The 16,965-nt window shown below is 33.3% G+C and overlaps 2 protein-coding genes and 2 long non-coding RNA genes across 6 annotated transcripts in view; 2 read left to right on the top strand and 2 right to left on the bottom strand.

Moving 5' to 3' along the window:
• Positions 1-4,174, top strand: part of LOC113394106 (BCL2/adenovirus E1B 19 kDa protein-interacting protein 3) — a 37,655-nt gene extending 33,481 nt beyond the window's left edge. For 2 of the 3 annotated variants that reach the window (XM_064220142.1, XM_026631306.2), the window contains 5 exons: positions 1,334-1,415; positions 2,195-2,253; positions 2,623-2,719; positions 2,927-3,030; positions 3,973-4,174. In XM_064220142.1, the coding sequence (XP_064076212.1) occupies positions 1,334-1,415; positions 2,195-2,253; positions 2,623-2,719; positions 2,927-3,030; positions 3,973-4,027 (397 nt within the window). In that variant the 3' untranslated portion in view covers positions 4,028-4,174. The remainder of the gene's footprint in view (positions 1-1,333; positions 1,416-2,194; positions 2,254-2,622; positions 2,720-2,926; positions 3,031-3,972) is intronic. The other variant, XM_064220141.1, reaches the window with a different exon arrangement.
• A 26-nt stretch (positions 4,175-4,200) lies between these two features.
• On the top strand, positions 4,201-7,102 carry LOC135194528 (uncharacterized). The gene is made up of 2 exons (XR_010309805.1): positions 4,201-4,463; positions 4,495-7,102. It is a non-coding gene; the product is annotated as an uncharacterized LOC135194528 (long non-coding RNA).
• Positions 7,103-8,753: 1,651 nt separating this feature from the next.
• Positions 8,754-11,203, bottom strand: LOC135194525 (uncharacterized). Its single transcript, XR_010309801.1, has 2 exons — positions 10,363-11,203; positions 8,754-9,476 (listed from the first exon to the last, which is right to left on the bottom strand). It is a non-coding gene; the product is annotated as an uncharacterized LOC135194525 (long non-coding RNA).
• A 396-nt stretch (positions 11,204-11,599) lies between these two features.
• LOC135194534 (suppressor of Mek1-like) lies at positions 11,600-16,637 on the bottom strand. The gene is made up of 3 exons (XM_064220183.1): positions 16,506-16,637; positions 15,837-16,030; positions 11,600-13,355 (listed from the first exon to the last, which is right to left on the bottom strand). Exons 2-3 carry the CDS (start codon positions 16,018-16,020, stop codon positions 11,629-11,631), a joined length of 1,911 nt encoding a protein of 636 aa, XP_064076253.1. The 5' UTR covers positions 16,021-16,030; positions 16,506-16,637; the 3' UTR covers positions 11,600-11,628.
• Between the last annotated feature and the right edge of the window lie 328 nt (positions 16,638-16,965).

Here is a 16,965-nt window from a genome sequence, read left to right as displayed (position 1 = left end):
CCTTTTAACACATTTAAAGTTTGGCAAATACTGTCCTGGATGTTTCGTATAAGATTTCTAAGTTGGAACACGCAGACGTACACACGTGTTTAGTAGTAAATATGTCTATATTAATAAATGAGATGAGATTTCGGGTTCAAAGCACCAGGCAGGCACCACTGAATTTTCATGTGCTTAATTTGTGTTTATAATTCATATCGAGCTCGGCGGTGAAGGAAAACATCGTGAGGAAACCTGCATGTGTCTAATTTCAACGAAATTCTGCCACACGTGTATTCCACCAACCCGCATTGGAGCAGCATGGTGGAATATGCTCCAAATCAAAGGGAGAGGAGGCCTTAGCCCAGCAGTGGGAAATTTAAAGGCGGTTAATGTAATAAATTAGATGTTCCGTAATGATGAACTGAAAAGTTTCATTATGTCGCTCTGACCGATTTCGAAAACGACGGTCTACCCCCAAGCATACAAGGCTCTGAATAGTGTACCGCATGAAGTGTACAGGGGTGAGCTGTAATGGTGTTCAGGCCCAGGACCAACGGCTTTAGTACTTTCCGTGGGATAATTTTATACCGTTCCAATAGCCACATACACACACAGTTCCGGACAGTTTCTGAGGATTTTTTGACGGAAAACCCATGTATTTTTTCATCGGCCTGACCTGGGGTTCGAACCGCAGACCTGGGGATCTGCGGGTCTTATATTATGCTAATAGTTGTAGCCTGCGTTTTCGCTCGGTGTAAGGCACGAAAAGTAACCTTCCTTGGAGTTCAAGCTTGTTTCATACGAAATTTTATCAAATTCGGTATAGTGTTTTGCCCGTGAAGGAGTGAAGGAGCAACAGACAGACGGACAGAGTTAATTTCGTATTTATAATATTAGTTTATATTAAAATATAATGCTTCTACCGGTGAAGTTATTTCGCGATCTCTCTAACGTTCCTGCTCGCCTGGTACTCGGAGCCGGTTTGACTAGATTTTATCTAGAATATAGACTTGTGGGATGATTCAGATTAAATCTAGGTTGTTGTGAATACGTTGGTCTAGCTCGGTCGGGTCTAGATCGATACATTGAGTATAGGTTTTAATTTTTTGTATATAAAATTTATTATGTAAATTCTAGCCGTACCTACTCACGTCTGTTAACCTGATTGGATAAAAATGCACATACATTATCAAAGTTAGCGAAAAGTCGAATTATAATGTGTTTTATATACACACATACTAATATACCACGAGTCACTATGTAGATTTATTATTTCGAATAGGTACATACATAGACATTTCTTAAAATTAATTAATTTATTATTTATATGGTGTTTTTTTTTTTTTTTCAGTCCAAAATCGCCACCGAACAGTCCGAATCTAGAACCGTCTACTGAAGACGAACTTAAAGGGGTCTATATCAATTGTTGGAAGGTAAGACATTAATTTATTGTACGGAGTATTCACATAGATGCTAAAAAAATAACTTTGTTAAATTCTAAACGAACAAAAGAGTTGTTCAAATCGTCTTGTGAATGACGGAAGTTCTGAGCGTGCTCAGGAGCATTGAAATACAGTACTTATATGTTTTTTATTGTTGTTTTATACGTATGTCAATTTTCTTTAAAGAATTGCACCCAAATATATAATTTTTGTTTTGTACTGTTGTAACAAGTTGGAACTCGATGGAGTCCAGATACATTTCAACTGTTATGGTTGTAGAACTTTGTTTGTTAAACTTGATAATGTTTATTGTATGTGTGACAGTTCGGTTTTCTTTATTACCGGTCTATGTCCGATTATCCGAATCGACCGCGGTCCAGATTAATTCGGATAATCGACGTTCTACTCTACCTAAAAATTTTGATTCTAGTTTTTTTTTTTATGGTTTTAAATGTATGTGTTACTGTAAAAGCTCGAACTAAGGTAAATCTTACGTTTTTCCAGTAAAACCTAAGATTTATCGACATGAGTTTGTAAATGTAAGTATTTATTATAAAGGGACGACTTTTTCGGACTTTTAACATTCCAACCTAACCTAACCTAACATGTAAATCCTAAGATTTACCAAGTGAATGATGGTAAAAGTTCGAATCCCAAAGTTTTATGGACATTTACCATTCATAATCGGTAAATCTTAGGTTTTACTGGAAAATCTTAAGATTTACCGTAGTTCGAGCTTTTACAGTAACATATATACTGTTCTATTTCAGGATGACTCCAATGACTGGGTGTGGGAATGGAGCAGTCGGCCCGACCAGGTGCCTCCGAAGTAAGTCACTCGTCGTTCTAGCTAGGTCATTTTTTGGGTTCCGTACGTCTAAAGTGAAAATATATGAGAACATTTCACCATATAGATGAAGCTACGGTTAATGGCTCCCCCCCCCCCCCACTTATCCAATTCCAAAACTAAACGGCAAAACTTATTACCATTGTGTTCCGGTTTGACTACAAGCACAAGGGATATAACATTTCAGGTGGTCAGGTGTTCGGTTAGGTTACATTTACGCCCTTTTCGATACCCCTTACAAGGCGTATGCAAAATTATGATGTCAGGTTGATTAGTTCGGACTTGAGAGCGTTACAAGGAAACCAAACTCAATTACGGTTTACTTTATAATATAATATGAATTATTTCCAGGGATTGGCGCTTCAAACACCCGCAGAGCGCCAGAGGTCCGCCGTCAGCCACGTCCTCCATAGAGGTGTTGGAGCAGCTCGCGCCGGCTATGCAACAGGTGAGCAAGTCGCACCATGTATAAACCCAAACATGTTTACAGGACTCATACAAAACACACACACACACTCACTCACAGACACACAAAATAAGTTACTATGTATTATAAGGCTTTGTCTTGAATAAAAAACCTCTCAAAAAGTAAAAAGCTTTATGAATGTTTAATAGTAATATAATAATAATTAATATGTATATATAACATCAACAGAGCCATTGCCTGTCTGTCCGTCGCACGTGTCTGTTCAGCCGAGGTGCGGTCGCCGCTGTGCTCGTTACGAACATCGTATCCCTCCTCCTGGGAGCTGGAATCGGGTAAGTGTATCCCATATGAGGAGTATACCTTAACCGGTAGAAGTAGTATGGCTCAGGCTCAGGCGGAACGTGTGCACTCAGTCTTGCTCAGACGCTTGGTGTAGGGATAGACCTTCCGACTAAAATTTGAGGCTTAACACATTCCATGCGATTCGCTAATAACTCAGCTATATTGTGCACTACTGAGAGTTTACGATTAACATATCTCTATTTATAACACAACACTGTTACACTTAACTACTTATATCCACTTTAATTTCACTTCCAAAGTTCCGATAACAGTTCCGTCGACGTTCAAAGACATCATTCGCCAATCAATAATAACTATTACAGATTATTCGAGATGTCGACCAATCGTGTCGCGTCAATTCAAGGTCAAAGGTTTTTATTGGTCGACTGTAGTCGGAATAGGCGTGACGTCACAGCTATTTATCACAAATCTATATTAATTTTGTAAATGAGAAAGTCACTCTGTCTGTCGGTCTGTCGTTGCTCGTTCAAGGTCGACTGCTGAACCGAATTTGATGAAATTTGCTACGAATCGAGCTTGAACTCCAAGGATATAGGCTTTTTTATAAGTATAAACATAAAACATAATCAGCCTGTAAATTTCCCACTGCTGGGCTAAGGCCTCCTCTCCCGTTGAGAAGGTATGGAGCATATTCCACCACGCTGCTCCAATGCAGGTTGGTGGAATACACATGTGGCAGAATTTCGTTGAAATTAGACACATGCAGGTTTCCTCACGACGTTTTCCTTCACCGCCGAGCACGAGATGGATTATAAACACAAATTAAGCACATGAAAATTCAGTGGTGCCTGCCTGGGTTTGAACCCGAAATCATCGGTTAAGATGCACGCGTTCTAACCACTGGGCCGTCTCGGCTCATATATTATAAGTAACACGTGACCAAACCCTAAGACTAAAAATTTTATTTCCAGTGTGTGGCTCAGCAAGAAAGGCATGCTTCCTCCCAGACTCATCATTCTCAACTAGGTTCTAAGACTGAATATCGATGGCTTAGGTATAGTTATGCGATTGTCGACTTTATTATTATAACAATAACGATTCTCATCGGGAACAATTATTTCTATAAGAAGGAATTTGTTTAGGAAAAAAAATTTTGATTGAATTTTTTCTTTTTTAATCTGTATTTCTTTGTTTTTTTTTTGTTATTTGTGTATCTTATCGCTATGATAATAAAGTTCATATTCGCTTGTAACGAAGTGATCTTAAGAATGAGTAAGTATCTTGGTATTTAAATTAAGGAGTCGAATTATTCCAATCTTTGTATCTGGAATGGATATTTTTTTTTTGTTTAGTGTCTTTCTCTCGGCAGTCGGTAATTTTGTGTGGTCGGCACACTCCAATATGGCCTTCTTGGTCTGTAATACTATGCATAATTTATTTTTAACTCTCTCATTGTCTTTTAGTAAAAATTCTGAATGAAATTTTAAAAATAGAGTACGATTTTTTGACATTTCTTCGTTCTAGACTATTATTTTGGAAATCGACACAGTTTATATCTATTTAAGACCATTTCACACTTTTCGTATACCTGGCAACACCTGTGTGTCTTTAATTTTAATCTGTTGTAGTTTTCGTGTTGACTATATTTCTGTTTATTTATTTTTTGTTGTCATAAATCTGTTGACTAACGAAAAAGCTACTCATTTTAATGTATTGTTATTGATTTTAATTTCGACTTCGACTTGTTGCTATTTAAACGGAAAAATATCCATTTTAGGTTCAATATTGTAAGGCTTGAGTCATGAGTTTAATACATACAAAAAAAAAAAAAAGAGGGGACATAATATTAGCATTGTAATGGAATATATTTATTAAATGTTTTCTTAAGCTTAATTAATTTAAAATATTTGGTTAATTTTTTTTTTTTTTTGTATCTGTCGAACTTTGATTCAAACAAGACTGCTAGAATGTAAAGAGGAGCAAAACGAAAAAAAAAAATAATACAAAAAAAAATGTATTTTAAACCCAATATTTTGTATTTTCTTACTATTTGTCATCCCCACTTTTGGTGATTATTTTTTTGTTTTATCTGTTGAGATAGAAATAATATTCATATTTATTTGTAGTAAAAAAAAAATACTATAATTGTTGGTTTTTTTTTCTTTTGGTTTATATGTATCAACGGATAAAATGAACAATATTGTCATTGAATTTTATAAAAAAAAGAAACCTAGTCGTAAGTATTTCCAAGTAACTATTAAGTTTATTTAGTTTTATTACTTTAAAAAATAAAGTACAGTATCATATGAAATTATTTTTTCACCTGGCAATTATTTTGTCTTAGAATTTGATTGATTTTCATTTTTGTTCTGTATTTTTTTTTAAGTTACAAATTACAGTCCTGAGTGAATACTGTTGCAGAATATTAAAAGTCAATTTTATTAACAAAAACAGATAAATCATATATATTATAGATTTCCCTGTAAAATTGTTTTAATTTAGAACTCTACAATCCACGAGTCGAACTCCTAGGGAACAAAATACTAACACCTCATTGGTCGATGCGCGCGGCCAATGATAAGCGAGACGAAACTAGTGTGTAAAATATTATAACCAATGGGCGCAAGGCAATTTCCTTTGGGAGGTCGTTTCGTGGAATATAACTGAAGATGAAATATTTGATGATAAAAACTTGAATTTGAAACGCCATGATCGCTGATCCGTTTTAGTTTTTTCTTTAACACGAACACGAAACTCTTGAAATTTGTATTCTTATTAGTAAATATATAATTGTTTCGATATTTTTTTAGTTGGCAACATTTGCATTTTGTACTGATTTGTAAGTAATATGAAAAATAAAGTAATAAATTCGAAAATCTTTGTTATTAAATACTTTCTCGTATCTGAAACTTATATTGATAGCGAACTGGGTAAGTTCATGGAACGTGTGTCGTCGGCTTTAGCTTTTTGTCGTTCGATATTTCGAGCGATCACAAGTCTATATATAACGACGCGTTACTAAATCGGAGCACAGAATGGCGCCTCGTATTAACGTATATGATCAAAGACAATTTGGTAATTGAAGAACACTGATAAAATATCGATTTAAACTTGTTTCAATTGGACTGCCACAATGATTTTCATGATACACATACGAATACATGGAATACATTAACTCTGTTTAAAATGTCGAATTGACAGAGGTGGACATTATGGCGTTCGATTTTTGAAGTTTAATCCATAGATAATACACTTATATTAGTTAGTTTAATCAAAATAAAACTTAACTGACATAGCGTTGCATATCGATAGTTAAGGTGTAACCGATGGTATTGATGGTCTCGATAATATTGTGACGTGTCAATGATATCGATATTATTGATCAAAACGATAGTATCGATATCCTGAATAGTTTTCGAGGTCAACTATCGATAGTTAAACGATAGTTCTGCAACACTGACTGACATTTTTGATAGGATGTATAGATTAAATTGCCATATTTCGTTCAAAAATGTCACGAAATTTTAGACTTAATTATAAAATCAAATGTTAAATTAATTACAAGTTTCTATCGTCAGCTATTTCTGCTAAAATTTCAATCCCTAACATATAATGGTTACAATCATGGAGTGTTGAGAAACGTATCTTCGTGTATAAAAACTGGCCCTCAAAAATGTATGAAATTTGCGCTAATGTTAGTTTGACATTTTGACGGACACATTCTACTACACTAAGTTACGTTTCCTCGCATACAAACTGCATTTTAAACTTTAAAAATATTAATTATTAATCAAGGCGTAAAATAAATCAACATTCTTTCGTTATTAGTGAGAATCTTCAATTTCAGAGGTTTAGATTCCATAAAATTTTAATCTAATATTATCATAATTAATTTCCCGCCCAAATGTTCCTGTAACTGTCACAGATTTTTTTTATAATCTGTGCTATGTATAACCATACGCTCAAAATACTTCGTGTTATGTTATTTTAGTTAAATAATTCTATTGCCATTGGTTTATAATTTATATATATATATATATATATATTGTCTGTCATAATCGCTAGCTTTAAGAGCTTTAAAATAAATTAATACGCATTTTATCACGTTGTTTCATTACAAGCTAAATTTTTACATTGTAACCTGTAACATAATGCTCAGCTTTGATTATAATGCCACTAGATATTACGTACAAAAACACAACTCGAATGTGGCAAAGACTATACCATCAAATAGAGAAACTCACCGTAAAGGTTTAATAATTTCAACAGAAACTATGTCTTGTTCCCAAGCAATAAAGCGCGGACTCTCTTAACATTCACTTCCAATCTAACACCATGAAGTACGGAAAGAAAAATAAATACAAAATAACTTTTGTTCCAAATTCGAACTTATTTAGTTTTGCAATAAGGTAGATAATTAGAAAACGGTTCACTTACGCCGCTTTAAATTTATGATAATAACACTTTACTGCTGCGAACAGAGTATTACGGATTTATAGCCTATTCGAATGGAAGTAGGAAAAAAAATAAAACTTAAACAAACCGTTGGACGTATAAAACTACTCTATAGATTCACTGTTATAAAGCAACCATTTTTCGGCCAAACATTGACTAATCAACCACGTTTGTTGGTTAAAAACTAAAGAATTGTTGTTAAATTAAAAACATTTAATTTAGTCCGATAAATTTATTTATCGACAGTCATTTTTGCTGTTTACGAACTGTCACACCGACGATAATATGATCATATTCTTTAGTCAGCAATTACAATTTTACTGGAATATTCCATTGTTTACAAAATCCTTAGATCATCATATTTGTATTTCTTTATTTATTCAAAAAATTAAAAAGCAGTTCGATCTTGCCTGCCGCGTTGAACGCTTGTACGCTACCGGGATATCAGAAGTAGGTTACAGAATAATAAATTGTACGAATAACACGTTTTGTAGAATAAACGGTTTTTGTAACAACGTATTTTTTTTAAAAGACAATTCAGGTCGGCCTTACGGAACACACTGAGACATTGCACGTTGGTGTTCTCGCAAAAGTACTAAATTTAAATAAGACCCCACTTTGAAGTGAGGCGTTATCCGTTTCAGACGGCGACTCGTTAGATAGTGTTTTTTTTTTTTTTTATTTACTTTACAATATCCACGGGCTCACAGTTGCCCGTGCCTTTTTTTACATTTTATTTTTATAAATTGTGGCGTTATTTTATATTTTTACTGAACATCAGCAGATCTTCGCTGGACTTCGACCTTGTCGTCTTCTTGGAAGACGTGGCCCACACTGACATTTTTTTATTTTTTTTTTGTTTTTTTTCAATTTAACATAATATATAAATAGTCCATAATCAATAATATATGATAATATATAATAATACTGTATATGGTGCTTTTTTTTTTTTTATTATTTTTATTTTTTTTTTTTTTTATCCTAATTACTACAATCCTGCGGGCCCTGCTCCGTGCTAGTGTGTTGTTGATCGTATTTAATAAAACCACTGTAAGTGACGAATATATTTAACTAACATGACTGTATTTTTAAACGTTGGAAAAGAGTATCTATTTAATTTCTTGCCGGTTCTTCTCTGTAGAATCTGCTTTCCGAACCGGTGGTAGCTTCACTTAATATAGTTTGACGATTCAAGGCATACTTGAATAAAGTATATTTTGATTTTGAGTATCTGTTATAAATGAGTTGTATTTCATTTCTAATAGATTTAAAGGTTTGATGGATTGAAAGAAAAGTATGCATAAAAAACTTTATGTACAAAAACATGTCTATAAAAATTTTTCCTTATTGTATAGAGAACATTGATTAAAAAAATATATTTGATATAATTTACTGAAAAATATATCCGATTTAAATCATATTTTATACAAAACTTATAGATTAAAAGAGCATTTCGATATAATTTTGTATCTTACAATGTTAGTTCTAAATTCTCCCACAGCTGGGCGAGGATTCGTCAACTTATGATTTGGTTTGACACATGATTAAACATCACGATGTTTCCCTTAAGCGCCGAATACGAGGTACAGATAGATGACATTTAACCTTAAGTTTAAATTCAGGTATCCGAAGCACTGGACCTTTTCGATTCACTGGTGCAGAGATATTCTGTAAGATATTCTCATCTCATCGATCCATCAGCAGAGCGATTCAATTGACTTGCATAGTTTCGAGTTTCTTGCAGAATTTATTTATTTTTAACCCATTAACAACTTTGCTTAATACTAATAGGTACAATATATTATATATATAAAAAAAATTGCACAAGGAATACAGTAGATAAACGTTACATGACAGAGGGAGTTATTAGGTGCATACTATATGTAAAAGTTAGGTGCTGCCTTCATAATTGTTCCAATAATACAGAACATATGTTTTTGAAGTGATAACTTGTTATGGGAGGGTAAACCGCTTCGTTACGTAACGCGTTACGGCGCCAGTCTGTCCGGCTTCCCTTTCTCTCACGCAAACAACAGCGGTACGGCTCTTCCTCTCTCAATCTAACCCACAGCGTTTGCCATATTTCGGAAACTTAAAGTTATCACTTCTGTCAAGCGTCCCGAGGCGCACAAATTTTACATTAATTTGAAATATTATTCGAATACTACTGTAGTAGACCTATTCTGTAACGAAAAAATTAAAACTCACCGCAGAACATGAGGGTCTTATGTCACAATGTAAATTAGACTACAATGATCATCAATTGTATATGAGATACGTACCAAAATGGCGTGTCATTGTGAGTATTATAGTATCATAGTAATTCTTACAGAAACTACAGAACATAGTCGTGAAATCTCAGTGGTCGACATTCATTATAACTGTAAATTTGAAGAACGGGCAGTCCTCGCACTTACGACATGTTAAGTTCTCTAAAAACTCGAGACGTATTAGATTGCTTCGTATTTTCCTTCTTGCTGTGACATTGACCTCGCGACAAGTGGCTTCTCCTACGCCGGAATTCGAAACAATTGACGTAAGCTTCATCAACAGTGTCAAAACATTGTTCGACGTAACTCGAAACGACGTGAGTCGAGTTTACAACATTACACATGTGAGATACGAGCGTACATCGGAATGACTGAACAAATTGTTACATCAGCTTTAAATTATCTTTGTATGTTCATTTTTTCGTTTAAATATAGTTACCAAATATTTAAATATAGGTATTAAATGCTAGTATTTTTTTAAAGATGATTCGCCACGTGGTTCAGAAAGGACACTCTGAACTAGGATACCGATGAGGCTCTTTAACGGGAGACATTCTCAACGAAAACTGGCAGATTATCTTGGTCATGAAATTGACTAGCTCGTTAGTGTGTTCGGATCGAACTCCAAGTCGAAACGATAAAAAGTTATCGGGTTTCTTTGTAAAGATCTCAGTAGCAGGAGTCTGGAAGTTAAGTGTGTACATTGCACGTCAAAACGGAAACACGTCATTTGCAGTCATGTGGATATGACGTCCCATCTGACTTTAAGAGTGAAGAAATAGAGTGCACCGGTGTTCGCACACACACTTGGTACCAAAATGTGTTCTGCGTAGTTGTCTGATCCTTAGTCTGATTCTTAGTCTATTTGGGCACCGTGGTCGAAATGGTTCAAGAGGACTATGTAGATCATATTTAAGTACTGCAGCGTGTGTTCAAACATGGTCATGACCACAAACTTCAGATATAGCTTTAACAGCTTACCGAGTCACAGGAATGAGACACTAACTTCCAAACTCTAGACCGGTACTTAGAATTTCTGGAAACTTAGAGCCTTTGAGTCTAATAAGGTATTCGACCATGTCAACGAGGATTACTTTATTTTTAAGTTGCAAACATTTGCAACAAGAGCTGTCGTGGGACACCCGGTTGAAACGAAGTTGCTTTCGAAGTTTTTGCTTTTAATATTATGTATTAAATAACAGATATTCAAAAAAATTAACGTCGGATAATAATTACATAACAATAAACAAAATTGTTACCAGAAAAAACTTTAAATATTATATTATAAAACCGTGGAAAAGAGAAAGGGACAGAGAGAAAAAGAGTAAGACGGAAAGATGGTTGGTCGACCGTTTTTTCTTTACGTCAGGGCCGGACCGTGAGTTTAGGGGGCCCTGGGCTAATACTACTCAGGGACCCACCTGAATGTGGACTTGAATTAAATGAATTGAATGGGTTTGATCAATTGCAGGACTCGCAGGGCTGCAAACCATGCGATCTGTTTAATTTAATAAAATTAGGTAATTATTTCGCATTATTGTCTATATTTGATTTTGACTTGACTTAGTTTCAGAACTGAAAGCCGAAAACTCAAACTCTATCGAACCGAATCACTAAGCTGACTCAAAATATCTATCTGAAACATATTCATTGTGAACATACCAATGAACTGGAACCCAATATTTCTACTGAAGTTTGAGTCAAAACTGTATAGGTCCAGAATAATGCTTTATAGTTATTTGATTTGATATCAATCCGCAACAAACATTTGATAGCAACAGTTGCTACCCTCAAACCGTAAGAGCCCCACAGATGTCGCTGCATCATCAAGTCTGCGTTACCATATCATTGAAGTCACATCTTAAAGTTGATCAATCAGTTGAATCGATTCATAAAAATGTTTTACGCGTTCGTTTTACTCAATATCCTTTTATATTTCTCCTGTTTAGTTATATGTTTGATGTCTTCGCAGTGCAGCAATTCAAATTCCTTCTTAAATTTAACATCACAAACCCTACATGTTGTCAAATCGTTGTCTAATGTCAAATAATGTTCGCTTATCAACATGTTGTACCTACTAATGTGTTCCTTGCTCAATAAGTGAGTTATGACATCAACATCACCGTAGAAATTAACTTTGCAGACCATACAGAACGGGGAATTGCATTTCATCACCAAATGATAGTGTAGGTCATTGAATTCGTCAGTAATTCTATCGTCTGTATCGAGTCTTTCGCATAATTTATTCCACAAGTAAATACAGACGGAGTGATCTCTGTTCTCGTCTTGATTGCATATTTGACATGATACGTGTTCTTTATCTGTGCGTTTTGTTTCATTTTTTCCTGTCGTTTTATTTCTTATTTGGGCATCTGTCTGCTTTTTTCCCGTTTCGGAAATTTCCAGAACCTTCGCAGTGGCTTCTTTTGTGAGATTATCGACGATAAACAATGAATCGGTTGGTCTAGTTTTATCTTTTGCCTGTTTTGAAATTTCTAATATTTCTTGCTTGTTTTTCGATTTTTTCGTTTTGTTATTTTCTGTTTTGTTAACTTCAGGGGCGTTTCTAGGAGTGTCTTGTACTGTTATATAATCTCCTAAAAAAGACAACGACTCGACACTTCTTCCGTTGTGTTTTTGTTCTTTTGAAATTTGTCCAACTTCTTGGTTAATTTTCGTTTTAGATTTTTTCGTTTTGGTAATTTCATCAGCGAAAACAGATACGTAATCGATACCTTTAATATATTCTTGTACTATATCTTGGTTATTGCTTTTTTTTGCTTTTTTCGATTTGTTTTTCTCTACTTTTATAAATTCAGAATCAATTTTAGAAGCTTCTCCGGTGACCTTATCTTCAATAGAAGACGACGAAATAGAACTTTGGCGGTGATTTAGAATCTTCTCAGCTTCGACAACGAGATCTTGAGTGATTCCCGCCTTACTATTCGCTTTAGCCTTTTTCTTTTTAATATTCTCTTTTTTTATAGGACTAGAAGTTTCTTTAGAAGCATCTCCCACTGTTGCTTCATCTTCGACACTTTCAAAAACATTTACAGAAGTGTTATTTTCCTTTTTGGTTTCATTTATTGTTTTAATATCATTATTCTTCTTGTTTTTATCAGATGTATCATGATCACTTTCTTTAAACATCGAACCAGAATATGTTGCGCTTTTAAAACTAACTGAATCAATACTGCGATCGACATTACCTTTTACGACGTTCGTTCTTTGAACATATCGATCATTAGATTCATTTATATCGTAAATATTCTCATCTAAATTGTCATCGTCGTCATAATTCGTATCATTCGTGTACAAAAGATAGAAATCATTTAAAAATTTATTAACTACTAATGAGTTTTTATGCGCGATTGATTTTTCATGATTTGTTTTATCTTTTAATTTGATAACGGTTACGCAAGCTGGACAGAAGTGAAGCGTAGGATGCGTTTCTTCGTTGGATACACTGTGATGACGCATTGATTTTTTCAATCTCTCCACAGCCATGTCTGCTATTTTCATGTTAACCGTGTGTTTGTTACTATCAATGTGTTGTTTCAAAAACGGTACAGGCACTTCGATATTACATATATGGCAAGGTATTTTAATTATTTCATCCTCTGGATCATCTATAATTAAATAAATAAAATTATACACCCTTCAACATAAACAACATGGACAGCTTGTAAATTTCCCACTGCTGGGCTAAGGCCTCCTCTCTCTTTTGAGAAGATTAGGATCATATTCCTCCACGCTGCACTAGTGCATGCACGTGGCAGAATTTTGAAATTAGACGCAACTTTCCTCGCGATGTTTTTCTTCACCGAACCAAGATGAATTATAAACACAAATTAAGCACATGAAAATTCAGTGGTGCCTGCCTGGGTTTGAACCCGCAATCGTCGGTTAAGATGCACGCGTTCTTACGGCTATCTCACAGGTCCCCTTCGCCCACAGTGAATGTAATTGTTGTTCTTTTAACAATTGAGAGGATTAATAATATTAAGGCTTTGTGCAAGAATGTCTTTGTGGGTACCACCTACTCATATATTCTACCGTCAAAACAGTAATATTTAGTATTGTTATGTTCGAATTTAAAGGGTTTTAAGCTGGTCAAGTTAGGACATGGAAAATGACACACTCGTTCGTAAGGTTTTTGGCGTATTGACAATGTAAGGTTAATATTTCTTGACGGTGACCACTGCTATCGGCGGTGGGTAGCCTATTTGAGTGCCTATAGGTGATAACTAGTTATATATGGCGGTAGGTGGCCTATTTGTCAGTCTGTCAACCTAACAACCCTAGGCAGTGTATGTATATTAAAAATATTAGCTACCCGTAAATTATAATCAGTCTTTCCGAACTCAATTAACTACGGAATAGATTTTCTTATAGTTTTTAACAGTAGATAGAGTAATTACTAGTTAATGAGGACTATTTAAATGTATTTTAGTTTTAGTTGTCTGTTTTAAATATCTAGAAGTTAATAAAATGATAAATCAAAATATATAAATAAAATTCGTTAACACATAAATGAAATTGAACTCAATAAAAGAAAAATTTTATTAGAAACGCAACGATAAAAGTTCAATATACCTGCATTGTAAAAAATAAATTTCGAAAAACTAAAAATCATTATATATCTCTAAAGTTTAATTTATGTAATTGAATGAAAATAAAAGGCTTATTTATTTATTATTTAGATTTAGTATATATGACTATAATAGGCTATTTGACTGGTTTTTTAAATTTGTTTAAATTTTTTAAAGTTGTTTTTTTTTAATTCTAGTACGTATTTGCTGAAAAATATCAAATTAAAAATTCCATATTTAAATAGCGCGCGAAAACGCTAATTTGACAATATGGCGCTGCAATGGGGTCGGTGACGTCACTTGTCTGTATTGTAATCTGTGGCACATATAACCCACATACAGTAGGCAAACCAGGTTAAGAAGCAAGTGACGTCATCACAAGCCCGACCAATCATGAGCGTTTTGTGTCACGTGACAAACGTTTATAAAAATGCATATTTATATATGGATTTTTGAATAAATTAATTATTATTTTCAACTTTCGTTAATAAATAACTATTTTTAAACTCATAATATATGCTGATTACAATAATTGACACTTTATTTTTTGCATTGTCGAATAGCCTGTTCAAAATGTCGGAAAAATCATGGCGACTTGGCGCTTTACTGATTTGCGCCGCGTAAACCATTAGAGTTATATATATCACATTACAAACACGAGAAATAAAACTAAAATACATTTAAATATTCCTCATTAATTACTCTATCTATAGATAAAAACTTTTAGAAAATCTTTTCAGTAGTTAACGGAGTTCAAAAAGACTGATAGGAAGATTAATAGGAATTTATTGTATAACTAATCATGACAGTAGTCAGATAAAGGACAAAAAAAATAATGGCCAAATGGAATAATAGAATATTAAATCATGATATAAGTATTACTTTTTATCAACTTCCTGTAGCAAAATGTACAATTTTTTTTATTTGAAATATTCTTATCTGTTTAATACATTTGCTATGCTAATAATAATCAGTATGTGGAGGAAAAAGAAAAACCTTATTGTATAAATTTTCTTTGCAATACTCATAAATAGAAGGATTAAAAAAAAACAATGTCATTCATTTTTTTTTTATTTGACCTAATTTATATGTACTGTACACAACACGTGTCACAATGTACTGCAGTGCTTTATCTTTAATAAACACATATATACATTTTCAGTCCAGCTCAGGGTCCAGCCCTATACAGCCTACCGCTGAACTGCTGCTAAAGGGGTGGACCAAACTCTATGATTTAATTTTGTGTGTGTTTTAGAAAAAATATATATAATAACTTATGATTATAAATTGAATCCAGTAGATATAGATGCAATCATGATCCAGTATTGTTTTTAACAAAATAAACAAAATTATTATTATACCCATATGTAGTCAGGACAGGTCACTTGTCATTTATGGATTTTAAGATATGACCAACGGGATGGAAATCTTGAATTTAAAATATACCCTATACACATACTATATATTATAAATACATATAAATATATAAATATTTACATGTTTGTCAAATATACTTACCATCAAGTTTTGTATCGACATTTTTAATTTCAAACTCATAGTAGTCATCGTTTCTCATGTCAAGATTATTTCTCGTCCAAATCGGTGCCACATTGTCAAATTTAGAATAATAACTGATAGGCAAAAGACTGACATCAACAGCGTCTAAAGATATTATATACTTTTGAAATTTCTCCTTTGCCATATTTGTAATACTAAAAAAAAACAAAAGATATATAGTCTATTAACTGTTTTACAAAACAAGTATTTTTTTTAATTTCTTAGGATATAGGTTCACAATATTGGCCAGATAGCTCTGTCGTCATTATCTCACAGTTAAAATGACAAGTATTAGCACTTAAACTATTGCACTTAAGTCAATATTGACTTAACAACTACAACACAGGTAAATAAAAATGGACAGTACACCTTACTTATGTCTATTTCGTTTAAGATTAAGTTTATTCTTTTTGCGCATTTGAACGGTAACTCTAAAATATATTAGGCGTTTATTGAGTAATGAAATAACTTAAAACTTTACTTTTTCGCACATTATAGACAGTTTCAAACACAAAAGAAATAATACGAATCACTTTGTACAGTTTCATACATTTATATGTAATACAAGTTACCTTATCTACTAGTAATTTTTGTTTATAACAAAAGTACCTTAAAATTCAAAATACTTACGTTCTATTGTTAATCTTAGCACTTTTACAATATGAATAGATTATTTAAAGATAAGTTCATTGAAATAACACTGAAAAATAAATCCCAATTACATTAATATCGTTTATAAGTTTTTAATTTTAACTTTGTAATTTCTATTGTAGTAGTGTTGTATATCGATAGTCCACTATCGATAGTTAAGGTGTAAGCGATACTATCGATAGTCTATCGATACTATTGATACTATCGATAGTTTTACAAAAACCATTACTTTTAACCTAAACGCCGCTTTAAGCCAATGTTATACCTACTAGTATATAATAGCGTTTATTATTTACGGACAATATAAATAACTAGAAAGAATAATGTTATATTTTTCATGTAAAAACACAATATATAAGTCTACCGCTCTAGATATTCCTTAATAAAAGAAGAACGACAAAAACTCTAATTCAATAATTTATACAATAGGTTTAAAAAA

This window comes from Vanessa tameamea, chromosome 31 (assembly GCF_037043105.1).
Source record: "Vanessa tameamea isolate UH-Manoa-2023 chromosome 31, ilVanTame1 primary haplotype, whole genome shotgun sequence".
In the NCBI taxonomy this organism is placed as follows: domain Eukaryota; kingdom Metazoa; phylum Arthropoda; class Insecta; order Lepidoptera; family Nymphalidae; genus Vanessa; species Vanessa tameamea.
This window is presented reverse-complemented; position numbering and strand designations above follow the sequence as displayed.